The following is a 25,821-nucleotide window of genomic DNA, read 5'->3' as shown; positions in this document are numbered from 1 at the left end:
TTTCTCATTTTTATTCCACTTCCACAAAACACAACCAACCACAGTACCAATTTCACATAGCAATCATTTGAAGAAATGTTTGCAATCCTAAGCAAATCACAGAGCATTTACTGGCATACAAAACTCAGGTATCAGAAATGTTTTTGAGATGACTTGAAAACAGTCCTTTAAAATCCTTAGCGCTAGAGAATGCAAATCATTTATTCCAATAAATCAAATTAAAGAGCATATGTTCAGATGAAATCTTCCACTCCCCGAAGAAATGTAAGGATACATTTTCTATTTATGGCAAAAAATCTATGGTCTTAATTGCAGCAAAATGGAAGAAACTAATCAATATGGCATCTTCTCTAAGAGGTGTGTGTGTTTCACTCTACGCTTTGAGTACATGAATACTATGAGAAACCTTTTAATGCCTGTGTTGTTTAGAAAGTCTGTCATGCTCCAGCTTATCACATTTCAGTATCACTAGAAGACACTTCTCTTTTCTTCTGTAACACTCCTGCTATAGAGGATGCCAAAACATGCAATTCTTTCCAAAGGGTAGGATGCTACTGCTCTGCAACTCCTGTGAGAGAAACAGGCAATGAACTGAAGGGAATAAGAGCACATTTGTGCTGGTTTTGTTTCTTTTTTTTAAATTTCTTCTGGAAAAAAACGTTGGTTTTATATAGCATCCACTACAGTTAAGGTTAACCAAGCTGAACCATCTACAGTCTGAAGGCTGCAGCCAAGATATTTATCTCACTCAGAAAAATAAAACATATGAGGCTCTGCACATTCTCTGAAGCTGTATTGTTTTGACCTTCAGCATTTAGGAAAAAAAAACAACAACAAAAAAAACCATTAATCCATCCTCTTTTCATTTAGAATTCTACCACTTGAATCTTTAACAGAACTGGCAGATGGTATCTCAGTTCTAGAATTTCTCCTCTGACTGCTGCATGGACACATCGTAAATGTAATTTCCACAAATTTACAGTAACTGTACTGTCAGCTTTCAGCTTTGCAGTCTTTATGAATATGTGCTACACCAGAATGCATTACGTGGCATAACACATGGCACCTAATACAGTTTTTGAGGAGACAGAGAAACATCACTCTTCTTGGATGTAACGTTTTTCAGCATCTGTACAGTTTCCTGCACAACCCAAGAGTTGACCAGCTAGATGATGTCAATTCCTCTGGGTGCCAGTTCACCTTCTTTGAAAGCTTCAGGAGTCAAAGATTTTGCAGATCTTTCCCTGGGCTACAAATTAACATTTAACTGTCACTAAACCACACAAATTCTGCAGCATTATGTTATTTATCATATATGTTAAGTACTTGAGTGAGGTGTGCTTGAGAGCTGTGGTACAGCACATGGAATAGACCCTGCAGACTAGGTGAGATAAGAAATCATCACGGTTTATATCTCAACGATACAGAAACATTCTGCTGAAAACCAAACCTTTGAACCATTCAGGATGTTGAAACCTTCCTGGTTTCATTACTGTCTGCAATGTAGTCAGTTCTATAAACAGATGGTTTTAGGAACAGCTGTGCTATAATATAGTTAACATGAAGTACAAAAATAATCACAGTTATCAGGATTCTTGCATAAATACAGTCCTAAATCCCATATAAATATTTGAATATATGACTATGCCAGATCAAAATAATTTAAGCTAGAGTGACTTCACACACATCTATAGATACTCAGATGTAATTATCTACTTCATTAAGATCTCACTGGAAATATGGGAGAGCAAAGAGCAACTTGGATCCAACTGTTTTCTGAGGGATGACTTCCACATCCTCCTAGAAATTTATGAATTCTTTAGTTTTAGTCCTAGAGCAAACTGATAAACACCTTTTGACAGTGCATAGAGATCTGCTATGGAAAACATCTTAGTTCCCTACTTCCAACAGCTAAATGACTAACAATGACTAGGAAAAAGAAAAATGAAAGAAAAGCAAAGAAAAATGTTACACAGTTCATACCTGCAGATTTCTTGCCTTAAAACACCTGGTTGGACTTCTTTAAAATACTTTTTTTTTTCCATGAGTGCACAACACAGATCACTAATCTCCTGATTGATTCCAGTATTTTTATTTGCTCTTCTTTGAGCACTCTTTCCCAAACCAAGTGAAAATTAGATAAAAATAAACTTACTGCACTGTGAGTCAAATCCACTGGTTCTATCAAGTACACATAAGCACTGTCTTCAAACATGCCACTAGAACATGAAGAAGCAGAACTGACATTAGGATTACAGGAGAATTAACTTGACACGATCATATGATTTTTAGCAAAATAACACCAGAATTACTGCTGAAAGTCCAATCAATATTGAAATAATTTCACATCTATATGGATTACCATCATATGTGGCTAAAATTAAGAATTTTTTTATTGTTACTTTTTCAGAAATCAGGCACAGTTCAACAAACTGACACCGAATGTAATAGTAATTGTAATGACCAAAAACCTGAGTATAAATATTGGACCTAGAAAGGTCCAGGGAGTCCTAAGATATCAGCACCAGCATGAAGCAAGTTACACTTCACAGTAACTCATTTCTTACTTTTTTTTTTTTAATAGTCTAACGAAAAGAAAAATACTTCTGTGGGCTGAGCTTCATCTGCAAATGCTGAGCAAACAGCCCCCTACAGTACAATTCAGCCCCCTACAGTACAATTCTTGTTCGTTCTCCATTGTAGTACATCATTTTAGTGAAATATTTATTGCCGCTTACCAAAGTTTCACGAGACAGAATCAAAAGACTTTAAAAAAGGTGTGAGCAGACTGGCATAACTGGCACTGGTATTTTGCAACTTCAAACATCTCAATGGAAAATTGCAGTCCATCACACATTTCGATATAATATTCAAGAGTAGCAACTGGTTAATAGCCTTGTTTGAAAGATGAGAAAGTGCACTTACTGAAGTCCATTACAAGTTGAAAGAGCAACTCTGGAATCCTTGATACCTCTGATATTTCCATGGTAGTAGCAGTGCTCCCCACCCTATTCACATGAAAAAAAAAATAGAAAAGAAAAAAAGACAGAAAATCACTGATTTCATATCTATTGTCTAAATCGAAGGGGAAACATACCTAACATCTTCTATCAGGTAAGATTTCAGAGAAGGCAGTCTCAAGTTAAACTATATCCCAGTGACTATTACTGGTTAATAGTAAAAGTAAAGCTTGCTTGGTAAAGAATATTTTAAGTCTTCAAATTATAATGTTATTCTCTTGCTGATGTCACAGCACTCCTCATCTTTCTTTTTTTAAATGCATATCTTCACTGTGAATTGATTCTATAGAACTGTTACATAATGCAGGTTACATGAGCTGACTTGTTCCTAGATGCCTTCCAGGTCCACTGCAGTTATAAGTAATACGATGTTCATCAGTCACCTGGCGTGTGTTTGGCTTCAATTTGCATTCTACCAACTCAACTTTGATTTTCTCTCTCTAAAAAAGTATTAATTTAAGCACTATATCATTAAAACGCATATACCAGTATTACTGGTGATGAATAAGCCAGAAAGTAAATGTGGCTTAGATACATTAAAATGCACAGTTAAATTTTTTATTACTCTTATGATCTATAGACTGAAGTCAATTCTTGATTTTAACTACAAAAAAATTAAGAACAGATGCAAAATCTATTTTTAAAAGCTAGTATTTTTATGGTTTCATATACAGTCATATTTTAGACAAGTTCCTGCTCTTAAAAAAATAACATTTAACTTTCCTACATCCATATTTAAATAAGCAAAAACAAATCCAACAACACCTCAACACTCAGCTACACCCAAGACCTCAGTTCTCTAAAGCCTTAATTATAGAAAGTGAGGGAGACCCTGCTGAATGCTGCAGTGCAGGATTTGAAGAGCCAGAAGCTGCAAGGATTAGACAGAACAGAATTAGTGGCAAATGTGCTATCAAACAGGCATTCACTGCAACTCTGGATATATCTGCCAGCTCTCCACAGGAAGGTTAGTCAAGCTGCAGTGTGTATATATGAGGGGAAGAGGTCAAAACAAGATTAAAATGCTACAGAGAAAAATTGGTACATAAAATATTCAAGTTCCAATCCAGAAAAGCCTTACTCATCTGCAACCCAAACTCTAGTGAAAACTGTGTGCTTTCCTCTGAATTCAAAGTGCAAGCTCCCTGGACTCATCCAATTCTTTATTACAGAGCAAACTAAACTGAGCTCTCCTCTCCTGAAGCAATTGGCTCCTGACTGAGCTCTCTCTGAAGTGGGCATAGAAGCAGCCAAACCATCCAAGGCGGCTTCAAGGATGCTGAGAATGCATCTGAGAGACTGACAAGGTCAAGGCCCTCACAAAACACAGTTGCAGTGGCTTTCACTGTTGGTTGTTTTGTGTTGGCTTTTTTCTCCAGTATAAACCAGTGCCATAAAAATGCCCTTCCTCTGGTTAATGCCTACAATGCTCAACCCAAGTTTCCCAGGTTACTTTGAGAAGAATTAATTTGAATCTCCACTTTCCAGAAACATCCCCCATCTCACAAGTTAATGGCTACTGCATCTACAGCTACCATGTGTCACTGCACCCCCTCTGAGTCCAGTAAAACACGCTGAAACAGTTTCATTTTGTAGAAAACTCAAAGATTCCTGAACTCAGAAAGAGGAAGCACAACTCTGTTACCCAGAGGCCGGGAGGCTGCTAGGAAATATGTTAAGGCCAGACTATAAACATTTCAGATTGGAAATTCAGAAATACTTGTATTGTCAAACCACCATCTATTTGCATATAAGATTTGCGAGTGTTAAAATTTTAAATCTGATTTTTTGGAACTTTTTCTATCCTTAGTGCTGGACAGCAGAATCATTAATCCCTAAAATTCCATAAAACACTGCTGAACAAAGTGCTTAGACTGTTCAAGGCTTACAGAACTACTTACTGTGAACAAGGGTAGAATAAACCAGCTTCACGGATTGACTCTTCTAGTAAATAAGTGTATTTATTTTCTATCAGCAGAAAACATCAGGAACAGGACTGTTCTCGTTATAAATGTTTAGAAAGAAACCAAAACACTATTCTGATTTTCCAAAGCATGCTTGAAAGAACTGGTGAACTTAGAAGCTTTTAATTAACAGAAGTTCTGCTGCTAAACATCATTGAAGTTAAAATAAGAAAACTGAATGACACTGGTGTACTTTATTTAAACAGTTGGTCTTTAATATCCATCCACGATAGGAACTAAAAAATCTTCGCAAACAGCTACACAAAAAACCTTTTGGTAAAGTTGCCTTGCTCCCACATCAACTGAGAATGTACCATTCATCATCAAAACAGTCTCAATTCTGGTGTCATACAGCACCTGAATTCCAACACACATACTAGAACCATTTATTTGCAATTATTTGACTTGAAGAATTACCAAAAAATGTAAATGTTTTCAATTATGCACACCAATATTTCCATTTTTGATCTTATTTAATGAGTTATTCAAATTCTGAATGAAATTCCCCATAGACTCCATTCTGTATAATCAAATCAAAGCATTACACAAAAAGCAACTGCTGCGTATTTACTTTTCCATTAGTGAGAATACTCAGAACATGCTTTTTAATGACCAACTGCTGATCATCTTCCTCGCACAAGTAGTGTTCCAATGTTTTTCTTTTTTATAGATTGTTGTTCTAGTGAGGAAATTACTGTTTGTTCTGTCACGTTTTCACTCATTTACTAGAAATCTGTAAAATACAGTATTTTTCATCACGGCTCACATCTTGGCATCCACATCCAGAAGCAGAACAATCATTTATTCTAGTCTAAAAAGGATTACAAGATACTGTAAAAAGCTTAGGATGCAGTCCTCATTTGATCTCCTTAATTGTTTGTATATTTTCTGAACTTGTCATGAAGATTTCAATGCATTAATTAAAAGCTGTAAATTAAAGCTTAGTTATTGTTTCTAAGCAAATAAATTCAGAGATCCCCTAGGAAGTTTGGATCAAGTTGCTGCAGCACGCGAAGGCAGCACGTTTGCTCAGTCTAACGTTCCGATATAATTTTCCAGTCAGATTCATGATTCAGCAACCGCAGTGCTCAGTGCCAGTGCTGCAGCTAACAACTGCATGAGTTGGTCCAAATTCCACAGGGAGTTCTCCTCTTGCATCACTTAGCTTTTTTGCCCATTCTGCACAGTACCGATTCTTAATGAAAGAGATCACTTTCTTAGTATAATGATTTATTTTCAGTAGAAATATTCAGTAGAAAATTCATTGCAATAATTATGTTGCAATGTAATTGTTTCATTTTGACCTAATCTATTTCATTTTATTCGTAATTCTTTATAGCAAGGGCAAAACAATGAAGTTATTTAATTTTGGCCAAAAAAGTCCCCCCTCGCTGAAGGCGTAAATGTAATGTGACTGCTTGCTTTTCTCCACTCACATACAGGCACGTTTCATACATAGTAAGCTCCCAACAAACGTTCCAGCATTTATCTCATCTATGAAATAAGTCAGTCCCTGTAAATGTACTGTGTAATTTCCCTGTGAACCTACCAGTCTTCATGTTGTTAATACAATCAAAAGTTGATTCTGATTTCCTTAGTGCTAAACTATGTTGCATAACTTTATCTCTTGGTCATTGGATCAATAGCTTATTGGCACTGAATTCAACTTAGCAGCCAGTTTGAAAAACTAAATTAATTACACATCATGCAACATGCTAGCTTTCTACTGACTCCAGCGGTTAAGTTTTTCATTTTCTGTTTCCCAACTGTATATTTCTTCCAAAGAAATGTCACTGCAAGTTTTCTGTTTGTACATCTGACATTCCCACTCTCTATTCCTCCTGCAATTTTTGCTAAGTACATGTAATAAAGTCTACACTATCAGTGACTTAAAACCCTCTGTCCCCTACAATTCACAAGGCATAACTGTTGTAGCACTACTCGGATCATCCATCACTGTCTATTCCTACCCCGGCCCAGATGAGCTTCCTGATGTGCCTATAAAAAGGCTTGTGGTGTTTTGACCCTTTTTAAAAACATTATTGGCAGTGTTCCCTCAGAAATGCCAATCTGCTGCATTTTAAAAGCATAGTACCTTAGAAATCTTCTGTTTCCCATCTTCATAGTGAATCTCCACATAATTGGAAGATAACAAATCGCTGTCAAAGCAAAAACAAAGAAGAAACATCAACATGAGAAAAACTCTTTATACAGCCACGTTAATGCTTAAGTTAGAATCTTCAAACCATTTTTTCTTTCCTGGTAAATTAGCTAAAAAAAGCCAAGCAGCTTGTGACCAGGTTTGATTATGCATGAGGAGACAAAGCATGTTCCATCCTCCACTCCTATTTCAGTCTCTCAGTACGATTATCTTGAATACACAAAAATCCACTGACTTCAGAATTTTGCTAGCTGCCCATAACCATTACTTTTTATGTTTATGCTTAATTCACTATTGTTTTCAAACACATTTTATATATATAAAAATTATATACATTATATGCAAGAATGGACAAATATATACACGATTGTCCTGAAGTCAACGGTGTATCTCTATCACCTGTACCTTGCTTGACTTCCCAGCATTTTTAATGTATCTAAGAGCCTTGCAAACAGGAAAGTCTGAGACCGTGAAAGTCGTGAAAGCGTCTGACAGTGACACAGATATAAAAACTACTGCTATGAATAAAAACTATCATTCTGATGAAAGCCTGGTGCAACAAAATAGTTCTGATAGGAATTCACGACTAACAGGTACTTACAGTAACATGTCTCAAAACAAGATACCCTATCAGCAGTCCGGATAACACTGACTGTTAGTAATGGCTCACAAAATCAATTCTTCATCCTGCATTTATCAGGCTTCCTGCTGAAGTCAGTCACCAGTGGTTCTCTTAAAAGTCCTTTCTCAAAGCACTGAGAGATCACAGTATGGGCAAAAGAAACAGCAATAACCATGAATAATTACTGAGGTCTCTCATCATTTGTTTTAACCTTCATTTTGATAGCAGTATTTAAATGCATACACATTTAAAGTGCTGATTTAAAAATAAATTCAGATGCATAAAATCATTTTGACTTTCTCCATATGCATCATAGTAAACAATACCTTTTCTGCAAGAAAACACAAACACTCTGAAGAGCACAAGTGCTTGACTTCAGTACAAACACTCACTGCATTTAATGTGACAAGGTTCGAAGCTTCTAAAGAGGATTATATATACAAAGCACTTAAGAGCGTTGATAACATCCTTTACTTCTTTGTCTTTTTCACAATTATTATAGAGTATAAGAACTGCTGTCCTCAACTACTTAAAGGAATGGTAAAAGCAAGACTGGATGCAACACAAGAGGGGAAAATGGAAAATTCCATTCCAGGTTAAAACCTCGTGCTATCCTGAACTAGAAACAGCCTTAACCAAGTGGTTTCAACTGTTCCCACTTCAATCTCAATCATCCCGTGCTTGTAACTGTGCTCAGTAAATGCTTTGATTAGTCTCTGATCACAGCCAATCACAGCTTCATACAGTAGAGGAGGTTAATCTCAGGAGGTGAGGCTGAACTGACACACAAAGTATAAAACAGTTGTTCTTGCACAAGTCACATTCACACCGTAACACATAGTTCTCCACAGCTGAAAGCTGAAGTCTTATAGTTGCTTATATTTCTTGCCTTATACGCTAGTACTGCATGCAAAAGCCAGAGTCATTCTTTTGATTTTGAGTGTTTGTTTAATACAAACCTCAAGATCACAAGTACTTTTTCTGTTTGCAATGAGATTCTTAAAGGCATTCCTGCTTTCATTTGGAAGTTAATTTCCAAGTTCCATTGGGTTTCCTCAAACCAGTGACAGCATCTGTATTTATCTGCTTCCAAATCAAGGAAATTTATTTCTTTAAATCCTCCCACAGCCACAATACATGGCTGTCCTCAGAACGGCTTTCTACTCTCCAGAGCTTTTGGCATTCTGTTAGACTTGCAGTGAGCAGTCCCCTACTGTATCCACAGACTCACAGCCATATACAGCTTAATCACAAGACCTGCCCCCTTAGAATTGTCCCACTGCATGCGATGTAAGAGCTGCTCAAAAGCTGTTTCGTCCATCCTTTGCAGAATCTCTCCAGAACTCAGTGTGATTCTCCTGAATTTCAGTTGGGCTACTCTTGTAACTTAGTTATGTCCTTCTCCACCCTTCAGCTTCACATTACTTCCAGCTATAAAGGGCTCCCTCATCTAGGTAGTAAACAAAGCTCTACAGAGTATCCAACATCATATACTTGTGACAGAACATTCCTACATATATTTCACATACATAAAGAAAGCATGCAGTAGACATGCTTTTCCAGTAGACCATTCACTTCCATCATCACTGACTTTCCAGCTCTACTGCCTTGCGGACCTGCTGGATACAAGGCACATCAATAGAAACCCTCCAAACGCCCCACAAAGAAAGTAGGGGCCTGCTTTTGACGACATACTTCCCAAACACCATACTGTGAACAAAATGCACCTTTAATTTGGGAACAATCCTTCTGTCGAATGCAACGCAATCTACCACCTATTAGTTGGTAGATTCACAAATCGTTCTACAGCAGCATATTTAGCACTTCTGGTGATTATACTTTGTCAAAATTAACCACCAAAGTATTGCAAGGACACTTTTTACTCAACATTTCCCACAGGAAACACTAAATTTATATATACAATTGGAAAAAAACATCTCCTTAAACTAGGAGCTTCTACTTTGGTTGACACCAATACCTACATTTTAATGGTTAATTCATCAAGCATTTTAAAAGCAGTAGTTTGAAGAGTTTTTCAGGCTATTAAAAACAGCATCTTGCTCAGTTTCCACCAGAACTTCCTCTTACCACAGCACTAAAGATCATAACTCTTTAAAAAGCACTACTTGAAAGGCTCTGAAGAAATGAGCTGCTAGACAATATTACAGAAAATGAGGCCCGTAATATGGAAAATTCTTCAGTCCAATTCATTGTGACAGAGTATTCCTAGTAGAGCAATTGACAAAATAAAGATTTTATTTAAACCGTGGTTCGAATTCATTCAGCACTGCATTTTAATTGATCCATTTCTTCCATAATCAGCAGGGAAAACAGATGACTTTGAATTATCAGCATGAATTTTATCACCCTCTGACATAAGGTTGAGGGATGCCATCTTCGTTAGAATGGTCTAACTACTTCCTTCAATTCAAAACAAATCCTGTAAGTTTTTCCAACCAATCCTTTAAAACTCTTGTAAACAGCGTAATATGCACTGTGTCCTGTGACAAGATTTGCATTTTGTCTTTCGTGAGAAGCACCTCCTTTCTTTGATGTCTGTAGCTGGGAAAGGCAATAAACATCCTCATTCTGCCACGCAGATTTTCAGAGCATTTCCTTATTTCCTCATACATGCATTTGTCACACCCCATGCTTGTGGCCATCACAGTCCACCAGTCCAGCAGCTGTAGTCCTATCTCAGCTGACCACCATTCAAGACTGTTTAGAAGTGTCTAATATCCACACTTAATTAACTCCAGGATAAAGAATGCACAGAATGAAGTACTTTCAACACTAAAGCAAGTGCCCTGACAAGAAGGCTAACATTTACAACACCGTGTGCATTTTAATAAGCCAAACAGCACATCCACTCAGCTTTTTGATTGTTAAAACCAAATTCTTTAAGACATCTCAGAGGCTCCCACTATGTTCTGTGCACAAACATGCTTCTCAAGAGCTTTTATATCAGCACTTAAAGTGGGGTTTCACACAGGAAGTAGCCTGAGTTCCTTGTATCCCATTGAAGCAAGCTATAGTGTCAGTGACTTTACTGATAGCCATTCACTGCACAGCAACATACATAGGAGCACCACTTCATTACTACAAAGAAATCCAAAACTTGTGTGCTTGAAAGTCAGGCACTCTAAAGTTATTTTTTATGGCTGCCATTGTAAGTTCTCTCCTATGAAACTTCCATTAAAACAAATGTGCACACACACACTTTATCTTACAAATTTCTGCCAAAAAGAGCGGGGTGAGATGGTGGAAAAACTGAGAACAAAAAATAAAAATATTTAAAAGACTGATTTGGAAAATTCTAGGAGGAATGACAGAGGCAGATGACAAGGAGCTGAAATACTGCTGAGAAAAATGTGAGATGTTAAGCCAAGAAGGAAAGCTCTTGGTCAGTGGTAGGATTGGTGCTGCCTCCTGCTGCACTGCTGGAATAGCAAGTGGTAGAAGACTGCACAACACTGAACATACCCATATTATAAAACACGTTTTCATCATAGCTTTAATGACAGGATCAAAAACTGTAACTGAACTAGTTACTGCTTATTTGTTCCTCAGCCTGCAGAATTCCTATAGGTGAAGGCTCTGTCATGGCTCCATCCCCCAGTGGAGGAGAATCCTTCACCTAGAGGCTCATGCAAAACCATCAGACGAAAAACTACTGCTTCTCTTCCAAAGACAATACAGACGACTGCCCTCATCGCTGAAAAACACCAAGTACATGTCTGCAACTCACTGCTTTTTTGCAGCATTTCTCTCTAATATGTTTTAGTATGACATCAGAACATAAATACTGGTAACTTTGAACAGATCACAAGTTACCCACAGAAACTGTTGGTTTGCTTCTCCTTCAGCTGAAAGACTGCAATTTAAACTTTTGCCTTTCACATGTTGGTGAAGATGGACTGAGAGAAAGCAATTCAGCAGCACCTCAAGCGTTTTCTTAAAGCATCATACAAAAATGAAAAAATATATATTCTATATATTAGATATACCAGATCAGATACACTGGAATCATTAAGTACACACATTCTTTACATAAATTGACAGTACTGTTTGAGGAAAAAAATATTAATTACTGAACATAGTTTCAAAGTTTTTTGTTTCTTGTTGTTTTTTATTTTTTTTATATATATAAATCAGGCATTAGGACAATGCTGTGTCACATCTCTATTTCCCCATAAATGTGCAAAAATGCCCAATGACATCAGAAGCTGCAAAAGCACTTTCATGCAATAATGAAAGATTATTTTACCTATCATTTTATATACTTCTACATTATTTTTAAACTATCAGTGCAAACTTCCAGGGCACAAAAGCTCTCTTCCAATTTTAAGACAAACAGTTCCCTATCTCCAGCTGAGGACACATAAACAGAAGTGATATAAGCAGCTAAACCAACACTGACCTGTATTACACGTTAGACCTTCTTGACCAGAGATTTACCTAAAATTGTTTACTGGTAAATACATTCTAGGCTGTACCTATGGTGCAGCCAAACCACTAGGACTCCCAACTTCATTAGGAACTTCATGATTACTGTGACAATAATACATTTTCCAGCAATATTCCCACATGGCAACTTGAACAATTAAAATAACTTCTACGTGACAGTTCATCACTATCTTATCATCAAAAAAACCAACATCAAAAACAAGAAAATCAACGCCTTTCAAATACTGGTGCTACTGAAATTTCTCTGTCTATAAATGGAGAGTAATAAGCCACTGACATGTACATGCATCTAGTCTTTACGCTTTCAAGTGCACGGTGTCCAGAAATGAATACACATATTATCGTCCTGAATCGGAGCAGACATGTAAATGAAACAACAAGGACAATGGCAAACACCTCTAGCCACAGTCCAGTACGCTGAATGATGTACCAGGATACAAGTAGAAATGCTGTACATAGCGTTTTCTGTAACATTCTGCAAATACAGTGAGCATGGAAATTTTGTACCAATACAGGAAGTAAGTTAGTAACACCTGTCCATCATCTCACTACTACATGTGAAGAATTTTCACTGTACGTTACTGTGGTTTATGGTGTTATCACACAGGTTTAGAAACCATAGGCAGTAAAGTCATCCATTCTGTAACTACTTCTGATGTAATGAGACATTTTTTAAAATCCCACATAAAATACACAAAGATAATGCTATTTTTTATTCTTAATCATCGAGGGTCTTTTTTTAATTAACCAAAAAGACTGGTAGCATCAACTTCCAACAGCCAGCAATTTAATTATGGTTGAATTGAACTACAGATTTTTAAATCCATCATTGCAGCAATTCAATTACTGAATGCGTATTAATATAAAGACAGCTTTACAAATTTAAACATAAATATCAGCTTTAAACACCTTTAACTTTCACTATTACATTCAGGCTTCTGAGGACCAAACTATCAATTTATACTTATCTTTAAGTACCATTATCCCTCCTGAGTCACAAAGTTGTAAAGGCATATTACGGATGTCAGAAAGGGAAATAGCAATCTTGCTTAGGAAAGACTCCATGTTGTTTTATATTAATACCCTTGGACAACAGCATAGTTTTCTGTAGGGAATTTCACATGCCCTGACTTTGTACTGTAAGTTGAAGACAATTAGAACAGGAAAGAAAGAAACCTCAAATAGTGCACTTACTTATTCAAAGTGAGGTCAAGGATGAATTTGGAACCAAAGGCCTCAATCTGGAAACTTGCCTGGGCCAGATGTACAGCCTGTAAACATGAATACACAGCAATACTATAGAGCTTTGCAAAACACTGTAAGTTGTCAGAAAGAATAATTGAGCTTTATATGCAAGAAGTATTTGTGACTAACATCTGTGACACAAGTTACGGAAACCATGCTCATTTTCTCCCAAACAACGAGATTCATATAAATATCTATTTTTGTCATAGCTTGATGGCTGTGTAACAAAAGCCTAAGTAACATAGTATACTGTTCTTTTAATTAGGTTTATTGCATTCATTCATCCTAAAAGACCCAAAATAATTAAAGCATTTGCGATACAAGGCTTCTAAGAAAATTGGGGCAAAGCTCATATTACACATTATGAAGGAGTTACTTCAAAATAATCAATTAAAGGCTTTATATCTGGCATTATAACCAAACCAACATATAGAAGACTGATTCTACTCAAAACAAACAAACAAAACAACATTAGCTAGTCTCACATAGGCAGTTAACCTTAATAATATTCAGTTTTTCACAATTATATGGATGGCATACTTCAGTACATTTTGATGTCACCTTGATGTCACTTACAAGAGACATTCAAAACACCTTCAGCTGCTTTCTAGAAAAATAAGCGAAGGCAGTCCAAGAATTTCTTCCTGTGAAGACAGTGTTCCAGCAGGGAGAAATAGACTGCACCTGAACTTCACTGATCAATATTCACTAATCAAATCATGCTTACTTATATACTAATAAGAAACAAAATAAGTAACTACATTTAGTTGGAATACTGTGCCCTCTAATCAAAAGACCAAAGAATATTACTTTATAATTAAACGCCACAGTAGATACTCAGATGCATCACAAAACACACGAAGTCCTGCCTGTTTATTGCATAACTGAGATGATACGAAGGTTACCTTTTCCAACCCACAAGACCTGTGACTCTGGCTTACCTTTGGAATTTTTTCCATAGATAATGACTCCTTTTTGTTCCTCTTCCATTCGTGCACTATGTGGAGTACCGCTGACTTTCATCTTGTTTTTCCTCAGCAAACGTATTCATATTTTATAAAACTCTTCAATGTCAATTTAAAAATCTATTTCTGAAAGTTGCCAGAGCATCTAAATTTGGCTTTGGTGTTTCCTTTGTTTATCGCTCTTTTCCCCCAGAACTGTAATTTACCTTACAACTAAGATACTTTACAAAGCTTCTTTGAAAACAGGCAAAGCAGAACAAAAGAAAAAAAAACAAAAAAAACACAGATTGTATAGCGACAAAAAGTCTTTAGTAATAAACAGCCCCTATCCAAAGCCTAGGTTGTTTTGTTTTCCTTTTATTAAGAAATATAAAAACTTTAAACAATAAGTTTAAAAGTAATATTGCTAGGTGGTTGGTATCTACAGTAATATGGAAGCAAACCAGTATCGGGCACTGATGTTTTGCTGGTTTTTTTGTGGTTTTTTTTTATCTTTTTTTTTTCTTTTCTGTAATGAAGAGGTTGTCTCAGCAGTTCAGCAATTTGCTGAAATAACACTGGGCTGGCAAGGTGAGCTTGCAGATGCTCTGAATTACCAGGCTGAAGCAGTTTGAGTATAAATAGAAGCAGGAGACTCGATGGAGAGAGTCTGTTTCAAAGATGAAATTTACACAAAAAGAAAAGTAATCCCCAACATTACCCTCAGATTACATTGAACAGAAAAGTAACGTCAAAAGTGACCATTTTTTCCAGGATCAGCTTAGACAGAAATAGAGTAACCTTTCAGTTTGGTCTTGGTGCAGCATTTCTTTCACCTCCTCTAACAAACTAACCTTAACTTAAAATATCTACTCTTCTCAAACACTTGATAGGACAGAAGCAGCATCAAGGCTAAATAATCATCTAAGAGAGACAGCAAGCACTTAGTATTGTACGAAGTACTTTTCTGGTTTTGCCACTACTATTGCTTTAAATGCCAATTATAAACCTAGTAACTAAAACACTTTAATATATTTACTTTCAAAACGAGGAAATGCTTAAGTGCATAGGATAACGTATAAAACACATTTCAAAAACGCTTGTGGCACGTTTGTAATTATGTCTTCACCTTTTGAAATCTGTGAAAAACCTGAAACTTTTGCACAAGATATCACAGATACCAAAAGTTTATGCATACAAGGAAAGAAACCCTTTTAGAATTCCAATCTAAAGATTGGGAATTCTATCACGTTCTATTAAATCCAAATGACAAATTCTGGCCCTGATTCAGCAATTGCTGAAGGATGGGAAAAATCAGTCTAGACAATAGCATCCCACGACCGCTACACCGTATATCCCTCCCTGGACATCTATTCTTCAAGACAGATAGGTACATATCCTGTCTGATCTGCTATAGCTTTATTTGGTCCACTCAAGCCCATTTGGTGATATGTGTAACATTCCTTACTGTAATTTCTAACCCATCAACCATTTCTGCAACTTAAAGCTATTAAAAGCGACTTCTAATCTCAATTGAGAGTATCACCAGAAAAAAAAAAGATTCATTCGGTAGTATTAAAAATAATATTAGTGCTATTTCTGAAAGCAATTACTTTTGAACATCTATTACAGTGCTTCACTTACAATACATGCAAGCCTGTACACATAAGCAATTACTGTAAAGCAGCTGACAAGGTGATTTGGCACCCTGCAGTAGGGCACATTCTCCAGCACACTCAGCTCAAACCATTGGTTATAAAAAGAACACCAGATTTTAAATCCCTGCCGTTCAGCAAAAGCACTGCTTTGAATTCAGGTGAACACAATACTCCACTGCTGCGGTGAAATACTGATCTTGTTCATACAGTTTAATAATGTACAACCACGTATGAAAGCTATGAGCCAGAAATCAGATAAAGGTAATGAAACTGTTTCATCCTGAAACTGACGTTTTTCCTGTCACAGACCAGAACAGAAAGCCACCAGCGAGTTGCCACCAGTGTTTTAGCCACTACAATTGCTGTGTATCATCATGATGGAAGCAGCATTTCAGAAAATTATCTGTGATAAGGTATATACCAGAATCATTTCAAAGTATTCTCTTATCAGCTACTGTGTAATGCAATGCCTCAAATATAATCTGAAAATCGGTGCTCCTTGGATACGCACGTTACACTTCATCCTGCATAACACTTTAATGCACGTTCTTTACTTACGTACACAGGAGACTAACCAGCTCCGTACGTGTTTATTATTTTAAACTCTCTGCAGAGCTGCCTGCTCTGATGGGTGCAGGCTGCCTCAACTGCAAAGCAGCAACACTCAGTGCAATTCTTCTGCAGCAAAGACGTGCTGATACAGGAATGAGCTGAAGAAGGGTGAGAATCTTTAAACATTCTCCTCTCCCTCAGTCTGAGTTAAATAAAAATTAGAAACATATAAGAGAAACATTTTTGTTCACTGATCTAGGTGGTCAGATTACTCATACTGTCACTGTGAAAAAGATTCTTCATATTAGGAGTGCCCCAAGACCACTATAGCTTTTTGTGCAATGCAGCATCTCTGTTTTATTTCCACATCAAAAATCTGTATGTATACATAAAGAATTCCAGTTTCTTTCACATCAATCATTAGCTTTCTGTAAGTTTCAGGATATGAAAGGAGTAGAAGTTTGTAACTGGAGTCTGATGTTCTGCTGTCACAACTCAAAAGCTTGTTTCTGTTAACTGCTTGACCATAATTTGTCCACAATTCCCATTTGCCAGATTTTCAGGAATTGTGTAACGATCATCACAAGAAGTGAACTTCAAAGTAAAACTGCTCTGAATGCAAAAAATACTGAAATCTGCCGTAAGTCTTTACACAAATGTCACAGTATTATTTAACTGACTGATACCACCTATAGGTCTGCTATATTCATAGAGATAACGATGCCCACGTGATAAGTTCTTTATTTGCACGTTGACTGAAATAAGGGCCAAAAGTTCTCTCCTTTTAGTTGCTGAGCAGAGGGCTCCAACATCCCTACTCTGGAATCAGGAATCTAAACCAGGATTTGATCGAAAATCTATCTAAACACTTCTCAATCTAGAACTTCCTTCTGATAGCAGTACCAGCAAGCCACCATTCCCACAGCATGATGCTCAGTCACACACAGTGCTGACACTGGCCTCTAAAAATCATCTCTCTCTCCAGGCTTTGCTAACAAGACTCTATAAACTAGTGCATCCATACCCTGGATCACTTTTTTGTCGTACCTAACTGCCTATAAGTACTAGACAGAACATATACATTTCCTTCTCACAAATATCACAGCCAACATTTCAGCTAGAAAACAAATATGGGAAGACATAAAATGATATGATCCAGGGAACAGTCACATTCAGCCTCATATTGGTTCACTGGTCCTGACAGACTTGCTTGCATATGGTGTTCTTTCTGCTCCCATGTGAGCATTTGCAGGACCCACCAGGTGCAAACTTTGCAATACTCCAACGTTCAGTAGGCATCAATGAATGTCAGCGGGGAGGATTTTTTTCCACATGGAGATTCAGTGACACACCTTTGCTTCTCGTGCACTTTTATGCCAGGCACCATTCTGTCAGATTGCCCCTCTGCTGCCATCTGTCATGTGGCAACAAAGGGTAGTGGAACATTTGCAGGTACATCTCTCCTCTACCAACATCCGCCTCTGAGGTCACAGGCCATCATGGTAAAATAGGAGGCATTTCTTTTGGAGCAACCCTCATATTTGCGGAGAAGTTTGGATAAAGCAGATGTCCTTCTACTCTCAGAAGATGTGAAGACCAGCTTCAACGCTACTGTCAGTAACTCCTGAAGCTGCAGGGTGCACATAAGCCCTTTGCATTAATACAAACTCAATATGGAATCAAAAGACAACGCACACGTAATCATCCACTTGCAACTACTTTGAATTGGAGCTGCAGCACTGAAAATTCTGACACAAATGCAAACATCAGCTGAAATACAACAAAGCCTCCCCAACAGTCTATTAAACTCATACCAAAGCTACATAAAGTTAATTCATTAATTTGATTATTTAAATCAGAACTGTAACGTTTTCAATACAAAAGGATTTAAAGCAAAGACTTGTCCTAAGACAGGCAAAGGGAATACAGTAATTAATGCATATGATTCTCTCCGGATTTCACTAAGACCTCACACAATGCCATCTTTTCAGAGGTTATTAACCATAAATATTCTCCCAAGTTTTATGAAACAGATCTGTTTTCTCCTCAATACCACCTCCTTCACTACGGCTACAATAGGATTGTTTTCCTTTCATTCTGAGGTCGCCTCCTCCAAGTTGGACATGCTACGTACCAAGAAAGTAGCCAAGTCTCACAAACTGGGACTTACTGGTACCTCAACCTTTCAAACAGGGTAAAGGCACAAAACACAGCATTAAGCCTGGCAGAAATATTTTCTTTTTTAAACTACTAACAACTGATCTGAGCAGAAGAAACCAAAGAAATCCCAGGAAAATGGCACAAGATTAATAGAATTTTGGGGGATAGAACTGTCTTCAGAATTTCATTTACTACATATTACTGTTACGTATTTCTTTCAGCCATTATTGTCTTTGCATCTCTTTTCCAAAACTACGCTAAGAATTATGAAGATGTAAAATACACTGCTTCCTCACAGCTTATGATTTAATTCAAGCTTTTTTCCACTCAAAATTTTCTGTTTGCCCTGAACTGTGACCTCAAAACCACAGGTTTTTCCTCTGATCACCATCACAAGGATTTGCTCCTAGCATTCCGTACCAAGTTGTGGCCTGTGCAGTTTTCCCCCTCTGTCCTAACAATCTGTATATGCAATCTGTGCAAATGTATCAAAGCAGTTATCTGGTTCAATCAAGAGTTTATCAAAAGGCTGCTTCTACCTGCAGAAGTTCAGAATGACACACAAGCAGAACACAGATGACTCAGTTTTTCAGCAAGTTTCAGGTTTCTGGCAAGCTTCTTTGGCATGCTTTTATAAAGGTACTCATTTTTTAGCATTTCGCACTAAAAATAACTTCAGAAGAAAAGCCAGCCTTAACCATAAGGAAACAGAGGTGTTCAGACTGGAGAGTCTTCAAGCATCAAGTATTCAAAATATTTTTTTAGTGCCTAAAAAGAAAGTAGACTACACCCTAGAATTCTGTCCTCCCTGGAGAGGGACCGTTTCACCAAGTCAAAGCCACGCAGAACATGCATTTCTGCTCACAGCAAGGAAATGTGCTTGGAAAAAACAAGAATGAACGGGAGAGATTCTACCAACATTTTAGAGTGTGCATGCCCTCTTCTAATGGTGTTTAAACAAATTCAGATGTAGAAGGAGATAGAGCAGATGAGAGCTAAGAAGGCAGTTTAATATTTTGGATTTGTTGGTCCGCTGTTCTATTAGCCAGCTCTTCAGTGAAGTGAAGTGAAGCAGGTTGCAGACTCTCAACTTTATGAAGAGATTTTTAGACAAAAGCAGATTTTATTTCAAATCATTTTACGTAACTGTACTTCTCTAGCTTAGCCTCATTTTCCACACACATGCATAACTTCTACTACTCTCCCCTCCTTCAGAGTGATTCAGCATTTCTGAAGCATTCCAGCCTAACCCCACAGACTATCCTAACGGCTTACATTCTTGACACTATAGTGAAATTTGACACAAAGGGGTCTCCTCAACAACATACACAGTTAGAGAGTATATCTATACCTACAAACCATCAGTATTAATATATCATGTAATGTATATGAAAATTTAGGTTAAAGAACATACAGTTCTAAAAATAATGGAGGGGAAAATATATACACAGGAAAAAAAAAAAGAAAAATAAGCCATCCTGGCATTCTAATTCCACTTCTGCCCAATGTATCTAAGGGCAAGTCTCTCTCCTTTCAGCATGCAAACCATCAATCCTAAATACAGATTTCTTTCTTGACCCAACTATAACAATATTTTTCTTTATATTAGCTGTGTAGGAGACAGTAAAATCTAACAATGAGGATTTATTAAAACATAGCATTTGTTTTAAATCTAGAAAGGGATAAAAGCAAGCACTAAAAAGTTCATTCACTCTTCCTCCAGAAAGACAGCTCTCATGTGCACCTTCTACAATCCAGTAGAAGTAGTGGCACTTTTATTGTTTTGTTTCTGAGTTGTTTTCCCTTGGCATCTTAGAAAGATTTTTTTCTTCCTTGATTACAGTGAATGTTAAACAGGACAAAATAACCAAAATACTTATTGGTTATTGTGTTATCAGTGAAACAGAAGGAGGAGCAAAGAAGAAAAAAAAAACCAAACACACGCAATGACAGATGCAAGAATCAAACTGGGTGAGGGAAAAAGCTGTAGGAGAGAGAGAAGCTCTATGTGGTGCTCCAGGAAGAGGAAATTTAAAAGAAATAAGATAAAAATAACAACAACAACAATAATACAATGGATCCAGACAAGGAATACAATCAACCCTCTTATTCAGTTAAAGGCAACAAAGCAAAATAAGTACTATGCCAGAAGAAGAAAGTCAACATAATGTCAGCCTCCATGAAAATCCAAATCTGAACCTTTCTGTGGGAAGAACCACAGTGTTAGCAATGGCTAGACTTCAAACTGACACTGAGGGGAAAGATCCATTTTACACAACACTCAGCACCACACATACCCAAGGAAATCAATACCAACTCGGTCAGCACTGATTTCTGCAGAGCTTTACCCCAATAAGTAGAGAGAGGTAGGGCACAGGAAGGGAAGGCAATGGCAGTAATGTTCTTGTGAGAATGCTGGATAAGTGAAGAGCCCAGAAGACTTTCACTTCTGTGCGTTTCATGAAAAACGCACACAGAAACATGGAAGGAGCAATGCTCCCAAAGGCAGGCTGCCAACCAACTGCACATCCCTTTCCACCATATCCCTCTCCAAAGAAGGGACAGAGCCCACAGTGTGTCAGCTAATTGAAGAGCGGTCTCACTTCAGGGCAGCTCCCTAGGTGTCAGGGGATGAGACTCTGCATTTCCCCAAAGAAAGGAAATGCTACGGCAATACTCATGAACAGCTTTAGAAAACAGAATTTGGAAGGACCTACACTTTTTCCACGTCTCTGAAGTTTGCATAAACAGAGCACTTTCAGTCTGCACGCGTGCTGTGGGGGCAAGGAAGGAAGGAAGGTTGTTTTTTTTTTTGTAATATAACACTGACACGGCTCACTGTTTCCTAAATAACATCTGAGACACTTTTAAACATGCTGTAAATGAAAATCTCACATGCTTCAAGAAGGTTGTGGTGTAACTTCTGAGGACAGTATTATTTTAAGTGGTTCATTTTCCAACACGGGGACAATTTTTCTCCACCATCCAACGCGTTGATGCATTTAGACCCATCTGAACGCACTGTGTCCAAGAAGTAACCTTTCCTCTCATGAAAATATCACAACTATACAACTATTTCTAACATTATAAAGTAACTCCATATTAATTTCACATCTGAAATGTCACAGTATCAACAAAAACGAACACATACTAAATCCATATTCCAAAACTCGTGCAATTTGATAGGTAAGAACTACACTACAGCTAAGTGTTGATCTATGGTATTGTTGGAAGACTTATCTGCTTTACTGTCTTTTTCTACCATGATAACCTCCTCCTACTCAAACACTCTATCTTCATTTTGCCTTTTTAACTTACTGGAAAAAAATGATTATTATTTTTTTAAATATAAATTTATAAAATTATAATGGAGTAATTTTAAGCGGTGCCTCCAAAGTAATAAGGTTTAGAAGAGGTTTACCTCTATATCAAGTTATTCCAAATGAAAAAATAAAAATAAAACAAAGAATTATGTAGTCTCATGCGATTTCAGAAACATTTCTATCCGTACAAAATATTAGACAAGACTAGACCATAAAAAGACACAAAACCAACAACCCCAAAAAATCTTACATTGGTCTTTGCCCGTCATACACAGGCAGGAAACCAATACTGCATTTATTAGGTAGAGCATGATCCACTCAGCATCAAGTAACTCACATCTTCAGTTTAGACTGATAAAGAAAAAAACTCCATGGAACATTTCTCCATTGCAGAGCAGTTTAGGAAAAATTATGCTGACGATGGTATAAAGTCAAGCTACAAAAACGACCGATGTCCGACCAATTCTGACTGATTACCATTCATTTTATCTACAGTTCAACTACTGGACTGCACTGAAAATTAAAATATTTTTTAATTAAGACATGGGAAATAACACTCTTGTCTAATAACGTTTAATATTAATTCCTAAAAACAACAGTAAGGGTCAATATTAAGTCCTGAAGATTTACAAAATAAAACATATGCAGTTCTGCATTACAAATTACTTCTTTTTTTTTCCTTTTTTTAATGCCATAAAGAAGCCTCATATTACCCCACCTTATTGTGTTTCTGCTGGTGCCTTGCCCTAGTATCCAGGACATGGTAAGGGGTTTCAGAGTCCTTGTTGATGTAATAAATGAGTCTTGAAGGCAGTGTGATTTCTTTCTGGATTGCACTGTTGTAGCTGTTATTTTCACTGTTGCTGCTTTTATTTGGCTGAAATGCATTCTCTCCATCTGTCAGTACCTCCTCAGTTCTGCCTGCTGTTTCATTCCAGTGCAGGTCTGAGGAAAAAAGATACGCCGGCCATAAATTAGATGGCAGAATATGTTTATTTCCATTAAAAATGACACGTGCAACTTGCAGTTTTCTAATATTTAATCAACTTCTAAAGAAAACAAAAAGACAGTTTATTCACTGAGCTAGATCTGATTCATACTCACAAATAAAACGGTTTTGGAAATAACATTAATTATTTAAATGCACATACGTACGTTTCCCATACAGTCACAGATTATAAATATTTCAACACCTTTCAGCCAACAAGGCTGACGAGCCTTACTGGACGCATCGTTATACCGTACAGCCTCCTGTGCTTGCTAAGGTCTCCTCCATGTTGAAAGATACACGTACACACACAAAATAAATACACATCTACAAAAAGACGAAGAACGCTTGTCACCCTTCTAAGACAAACCGAATTCTAAAAGCACACACACGGTACATAATCGGAAGTTGTTATCCACTCCGTTAACAAGAGCCCTGCGCTTCGGAGGCACCTTTTCAGCCGAAATGCTCTATCTTCTCACATTAAGATGCAGTCAGCCAACGTACAGCGTGAAATCGGCAGCGAGGCGACCCGCAGAGCGGCGGCGGGCGGCACGGCTGAACAAGCCGGCTCCCGCTCACACGCGCAGAAGCCCCCGATGCCTTTTTGTCGCATTCCTCAGCGGGCGCTGCTCCTCGCACTGCAGCACCGCCTCAGCGGAGCGCAGCCGGGGAAGCCTTAACGTTTGTCCCGTTTCGCAAAACAGCGAAGAAAGCCACCGAGCGCGGCGCCGCGTACGGAGCAGCGGACGCGTACAGAAAGCTGCAAGGAGCGGAGGAAGAGCTCGCTCGGTGGCGTCGCGCCGTGCGGGGCTCAGCGCCCAGCAGGGAGACCAGGGGACCGGGAGAGGGGCGCGGAGGGCGGCGGACGCCCGGCACGCGGAGCCGCCATACCTACCGTCTGCCGCCGCAGCCCGGGAGCGGGCGGAGCCGTGGAGCAGCAGGAGCGGAGCGACGAGGAGCGGCAGGAGCGCGGGGCGGCCGCGGCGGGGCCGCCTCAGGGAGAAGCTGCCGGGCGGCTTCATGGTTCATAGCGACCCGAGGCGTCCCGGGCGGAGGCAGAGCGAGGCCCTCGCTCCTGCGGGGCCGGGAAGACTGAAGGGGGTGAGCGGGCGGCCCCGCACCGCGGAACCTACCCGTCCGCCTCCTCGCTCCGCCGTGACTGGAGCCCGCTACCTCGGCGCGAGGGCGGGCGAGAACGGCGCGCGCGCGCACCTTCGCCTTTACACCCCCCCACCCCCCACCCCCAAACCGCGCAGCCCCGCGGCAGACGCACGCGCGGCGGGGCCGGGCCGGGCAGTCGCCGTCTGCCGCGCTGCCACCGCCCCAGCGCGCGCAGCCGTTATCGCCTCAGGCAGGTGGCGCGAACCGCCCGCGGTCGCGCTGACAGGAGGACGGAGGTGGCGGCTGAGGCTGTGCCGGCGCACCGTACAGCTGGACGCTGAGCTCTCAGCACGCGTTTTGCCCGCAGACCCGCAGTATCCACGAATGCATGTACTTTATTTAGGCTCAGGTCTCCCGCTGAAGCAATGAAGATGATTCTGCTTTTTGCCTGGGTGTCCCTTATTCATCCCATGGCAACCCGTGCAGCTGTCCAGCAATGCAGGAGTCTCCTCCGCTTCATCTAGCTTCCGTCAGAGGGCAGCCCGCCTTAACACAGACTTCATATCACCAAATTCATTACCACAGCTAATTTAGAACGTAAGTAACTTTGCAAATCATTACCATGAAGACTTTTATAGCAGTAGCGTTACTGATTTATTTTAATATCAAAAATCATTCTGGTCTGCACATGCCCCTTACCTACCAGCACATGCTGGTCAATTCTGAGCTTCCAGTAGGTAGCACATCTAAGTCGTAATTGTAATAAGTTAATATGTAATAGCAGTCATCAGAGAGCAACAGAATGGCCCAGTGTGAAAAAATAGTAAAAAAAACCTTAGGATCACTGTTGTCCGGATCTAGGGAGAACCTATACCAGTTCTCTATACAAACTGGTATTTCTCGATAGCTGCTTCCCCAGGCACTTTCCATACAGCCCAGCTGTTCCACAGCCTCAGACATCACCAGAACCTCTCCAGTAGCACACTTAGTCTCACAATCAATGACTGCCACACAGCTAAAGCTCTGTTTTTTGAAGCTGACAGTTTCAGGTGGCCATGTAGTTTGGAGAGCATAGCCAGCTCCATGTGAAATACCCCACTGTGAATGACAGCTGCCTTTTATTTTTTTAAAACCAGCTTTTGTCTTTGAAAGACACTGAAATAAACCCAAATACATATCAGAAACAAGGATTATCATAGTAACATCTGCATCCAATGGAAGTAACTGAAAACTGTGAGTCAGAGGCATGCAAGAAAGTGCCAATAACCAATGCTTCAAGATTGGCTATGGAGAAAATGGATATTATGCAAGGAAGACATACTTTCAATCTAGATGATAAACAAAGTTTGCATCACAGCTCCAGTCTGTTGCCCAGAGCTTTTAAATTCATTACTCGCTTATCAGGATGGGGGTCAGTGAACACAGATTGAAAATGCAGTACTGCAACTCAAATTGAAAAGACTTCAGATGCAGAACTGCTGATAGCAGCCTTCTCTTTTCATTCTAGGCTCCCATTTCCTGACTGGCTGTCAAGCCTCCACAGTAAAGACGCCACCTTTCTACACAATCAAATCTTTTTCTCTGGTATCACCTGAAAAAAGTACAGTGTCAGT

General features: G+C 38.8%; 1 protein-coding gene across 1 annotated transcript in view; it reads right to left on the bottom strand.

The window, feature by feature from the left end:
* The window catches only part of ADAM23 (ADAM metallopeptidase domain 23), a 61,249-nt gene extending 37,857 nt beyond the window's left edge, over positions 1-23,392 (bottom strand). Inside the window, 6 exon segments of the mRNA XM_065750969.1 lie at positions 2,156-2,219; positions 2,926-3,008; positions 7,080-7,143; positions 13,429-13,505; positions 22,835-23,061; positions 23,362-23,392. Coding sequence (XP_065607041.1) covers positions 2,156-2,219; positions 2,926-3,008; positions 7,080-7,143; positions 13,429-13,505; positions 22,835-23,061; positions 23,362-23,392 — 546 coding nt within the window.
* Positions 23,393-25,821: the final 2,429 nt, after the last annotated feature.

Source organism: Cyrtonyx montezumae, unplaced genomic scaffold (genome assembly GCF_038088225.1).
Source record: "Cyrtonyx montezumae isolate F1298 unplaced genomic scaffold, pur_monq_1.0 scaffold_7, whole genome shotgun sequence".
NCBI lineage: Eukaryota > Metazoa > Chordata > Aves > Galliformes > Odontophoridae > Cyrtonyx > Cyrtonyx montezumae.
This window is presented reverse-complemented; position numbering and strand designations above follow the sequence as displayed.